Raw genomic sequence first — 5,000 nt, 5'->3', positions numbered from 1 at the left:
GTGTGTGTGTGTGTGTGTGTGTGTGTGTGTGTGTGTGTGTGTGTCATTTCCTCTGGACCTGGTACATGGAATAAAATAGTATGGGTCCAAACTGGATCAAACGTTACTAGCAAAATTAAATGAGAGTAAGTGTGTGTGTGTGTGTGTGTGTGTGTGTGTATGTGTGTGTGTGTGTGTGTATGAGTGTGTGTGTGTGTGTGTGTGTGTGTGTGTGTGTGTGTGTGTGTGTGTGTGTATGAGTGTGTGTATGAGTGTGTGTGTGTGTTTGTGTAAGTGTTTGTGTGTTTGTGAGGTTGCTCACCTATCAGCTTTACCAAAACTTGTTAAGCTTAACAATTTGTGATAATGACATCTAACGCTCATCTAACTCTCATCTAACGCTCATCTAACTCTCATCTAACGCTCATCTAACGCTCATCTAACGCTCAACTAGCGCTCAACTAACCAGTCTCGGGAAGACACCAAGCAGAGACGGGCAGAAGGGTCCCAGAACAGTGACTGAGCACCGAGAGTGCACTCGAGCAGACACCAGGGAAAGACGTGCTGGTCTGCGAGGAAACTCGGGCGGGTGCTAAAGAGAGAAAGTGAGACGGGCAGACCCTGAAGAAATGCTGTCAGATCTGTGAGTGTGTGGGTGAACCCCGGCGTGAGAACTTGAAAGAAAAACGTGAAAACGTCAGTAAATAAAGAAAACTCTGCTTGGTGAACTATTGCCTGTCTCTCCTTCTTCCAGCACAAACGCAGTGAGTGTGTTACAGTCTGAGTGTCTGCCTCTGAATTTTTTTCTTAGATTTTGGAGAAGAAGCACATCTGGATGGAACAGTCAGGTGTCCCAATACTTTTGCACACACAGCATCACGCTGACATGATTATGTAACTTTCAGAAGAAACTCTGACATTCAAGGCATTTCCACTCACAGATGCCTGGAATCTCAATGAAAAACACACACTCGACAATTATGGGCCTGTGGTTTGTATCCTCTCTCTCTCTCTCTCTCTCTCTCTCTCTCTCTCTCTCTCTCTCTCTCTCTCTCTCACACACACACACACACACACACACACACACACACACACACACACACAGACCTTCCACAAACAGAGAGAATCTTAAGCCGTTGCATCTGTCCCACATTTCTCTGATCTATGGATCATGGTTTGTTACTCACAAGTCCGTCACAGTTACTGATGGCCACTGAAGCGTGCTGCATGTCACTGATGTCTCCGGTGAACAGACACTCGTTGTTTATCCGCTCCTTCTGCTTTTCTTCAAAGTCATCGTGCCATTCAGCAAAAGCACCAGGAGCCACCAGTCTCCGATTGGCCTTCAGTCGCAGATGGAGTTCCTTCCCGAACACAGTGATGTTGAAGAACAGATACCTGGAGGAGGCTACAGGTGCGCTGCGAGCCACTCGCCTTCGCTCAGAGGGTAACGTCCATGCCGAGCCAGAGGAGACCATGTGAGACACGTAACGCCCTTGAGAGTCTGTGCTGAAGGGGACGATGAGTCCAAACTCACTCAGCTTATCAGATAGACTCGCTAACACACACACACACACACACACACACACACACACACACACACACACACACACAAGATATTATATTCCATTATATATCCAGCATGAACACTCAACTACACTCAACTACACTCAACTACACTCAACTACACTCAACTACACTCAACTACACTCACCTGCACTCACCTGCACGCACCTGCACGCACCTGCACTTACCTACAATCACCTACAATCAACTACACTTACCTACAATCACCTACACTCACCTACATGCACCTACACTCACCTACACTCAACTACACTCACCTACATTTAGCTACACTCACCTACAATCAACTACACTCACCTAAATGCACCTACACTCACCTACACGCACCTACAATCACCCACACGCACCTACACGCACCTACACTCGCCTACAATCACCTACACTCACCTACCCGCACCTACACTCAACTACAATCACCTACAATCACCTACACTCAACTACAATCACCTACACTCACCTACACACAGCTACACTCACCTACAATCAACTACACTCACCTAAATGCACCTACACTCACCTACACGCACCTACAATCACCCACACTCACCTACACGCACCTACACTCACCTACAATCACCTACACTCACCTACCCGCACCTACACTCAACTACAATCACCTACACTCAACTACACTCAACTACAATCACCTACACTCAGCTACACACAGCTACACTCACCTACAATCAACTACACTCACCTAAATGCACCTACACTCACCTACACTCACCTACAATCAACTACACTCACCTAAATGCACCTACACTCACCTACAATCACCCACACTCACCTACAATCACCCACACTCACCTACACGCACCTACACTCACCTACACTCAACTACAATCACCTACACTCACCTACACTCAACTACAATCACCTACACTCACCTACACTCAACTACAATCACCTACACTCACCTACATGCACCTACACTCACCTACATGCACCTACAATCACCTACACTCACCTACACTCACCTACACTCAACTACAATCACCTACACGCACCTACACCCACCTACATTTACCTACACTCAACTACAATCACCGACACTCACCTACACTCAACTATAATCACCTACACGCACCTACATTTACCTACACTCACCTACACTCAACTACACTCAACTACAATCACCTACACTCACCCACACACAGCTACAATCACCTACACGCACCTACACGCACCCACACTCACCTACACTCACCTACACTCAACTTCACTTACCTACACTCAACTACAATCACCTACACGCACCTACACTCAACTACAATCACCTACACGCACCTACATGCACCTACACTCAACTACAATCACCTACACGCACCTACACTCACCTACACGCACCTATACACTCAACTACAATCACCTACACTTAACTACAATCACCTACACGCACCTACACTCAACTACAATCACCTACACACAGCTACACCCACCTACACTCAACTACAATCACCTACACTCACCTTCACTTACTTACACGCACCTACACTCACCTACACGCACCTACACACAGCTACACTCACCTACAATCACCTACAATCAACTACACTCACCTAAATGCACCTACACGCACCTACACTCACCTACATGCACCTACAATCACCTACACTCACCTACACACAGCTACACCCACCTACACTCACCTACACACAGCTACACCCACCTACACTCACCTACACTCACCTTCACTCACCTACAATCACCTACACTCAACTACACAGACCTACACTCAACTACAATCACCTACATGCACCTACACTCAACTACAATCACCTACAAGCACCTACACTCACCTTCACGCAACTACACTCACCTACAGGCACCTACACTCACCTTTACATACCTTCACTCAACTACACTCACCTACAGGCACCTACACTCACCTACACTTAACTACACTCACCTTCACTAAACTACAATCACGTACACTCACCTACTCATCTACACTCACCTACACTCACCTACAGGCACCTACACTCACCTTCACTCAACTACACTCACCTACATGCACCTACACTCACCTACACTCACCTTCACTCAACTACTCTCACCTACAGGCACCTACACTCACCTTCACTCACCTACACTCACCTTCACTCAACTACACACACCTACACTCAACTACACACACCTACACTCACCTTCATGTACCTACACTCATGTAAACTCACCTACACACACCTGCACTCACCCATAAACACACCTACACTACGTACACATACCTAAGTTGATTGTAGTTGAGTGTAGGGTAGTGTAGGTGAGTGCAGGTTAGTTTAGGTGTGTGTACGTGAGTGTAAGTGAGTGTGTGTGAGTGTAGTTTACCCTAACCCTAAACTACGTGAGTACTCACCTACACACACCTACACTCACACACACCTACACTTAAATACACACACCTAAACTCATCTACATGCACATACACTCACCAAAAATCACATACTCTTACCTACACTCATCCACACACGAAAACACACCTACACTCACCCACACACACCTACAAACCTACACTCACCTACACACAGCAACACCTCCTGCTGTATCTCGATTTCCTGCCTCATCTCCACCTTCTGCCCACTTTCCTCCTCCTGCCCCAACTTCTCTAACTGACGCTCTCTGCCCATCTCTATCCCTTCATCATCTTCTCTCCCTTTCCATCTGAACACACTAATTTACACCCTGGAGGTTATCACTGTGCTCTGTGTGTGTGTGTGTGTGTGTGTGTGTGTGTGTGTGTGTGTGTGTGTGTGTGTGTGTGTGTGTGTGTTAGTCTCACAGTCTATGTTTATAACGCCGTAGGAACATCTGTAATATCCTGTAGCTGTTCACTAAACACTGTAAGAGTCACACTGCAGATGTGGATCCAGATGTGACTTGTTGTGATAAATGCAGTACTGGGCTCTGTTGGCTCTGAGTTTGTTTGTTGGTTCTGAGATCCAACTCATAAATAAATACCGGTATGAATATTCAGCTATGAGTGTGTGTGTGTGTGTGTGTGTGTGTGTGTGTGTGTGTGTGTGTGTGTGTGTGTGTGTGTGTGTGTGTGTGTGAGAGAGAGAGAGAGAGAGAGAGAGAGAGAGAGAGAGAGAGAGAGAGAGAGAGAGAGAGAGAGAGAGAGAGTTAAATAGAAGTTGCCCACCTCTGGAGTTCTCCAGCCCGAGAGTGACGGCGCAGAGCAGGAGGTAAAAGTAATCCATATCGGTGTTACTCTGAACGCAGACACACACACTCAACACACCGCTGCTGTGCTCCTAGCATTGGAGCAATGTGTGTGTGCGTGAGGCGCAGTGGCTCCGCGCAGCATTGAGAACTTCAGCTGAGTGGTGTTCCTCTCCGGCCTGCACACACACACGCACACGCACACACACACACTTGCTCCAATGCTAGGGTTGCCAGATTTTACTCACACACACAGCGCGCACACACACACA

The 5,000-nt window shown here is 47.1% G+C and overlaps 1 protein-coding gene across 1 annotated transcript in view; it reads right to left on the bottom strand.

The window, feature by feature from the left end:
- Positions 1 to 4,909, bottom strand: part of adamts14 (ADAM metallopeptidase with thrombospondin type 1 motif, 14) — a 62,338-nt gene extending 57,429 nt beyond the window's left edge. The window contains exons 1-2 of the mRNA XM_083557394.1: positions 4,709 to 4,909; positions 1,167 to 1,537 (exon numbers count right to left, since the gene is read on the bottom strand). Coding sequence (XP_083413520.1) covers positions 1,167 to 1,537; positions 4,709 to 4,766 — 429 coding nt within the window. The 5' untranslated portion in view covers positions 4,767 to 4,909. The remainder of the gene's footprint in view (positions 1 to 1,166; positions 1,538 to 4,708) is intronic.
- Between the last annotated feature and the right edge of the window lie 91 nt (positions 4,910 to 5,000).

The sequence above is a fragment of the Silurus aristotelis genome (genome assembly GCF_946808225.1).
Source record: "Silurus aristotelis genome assembly, chromosome: 12".
Taxonomy (NCBI): domain Eukaryota; kingdom Metazoa; phylum Chordata; class Actinopteri; order Siluriformes; family Siluridae; genus Silurus; species Silurus aristotelis.
This window is presented reverse-complemented; position numbering and strand designations above follow the sequence as displayed.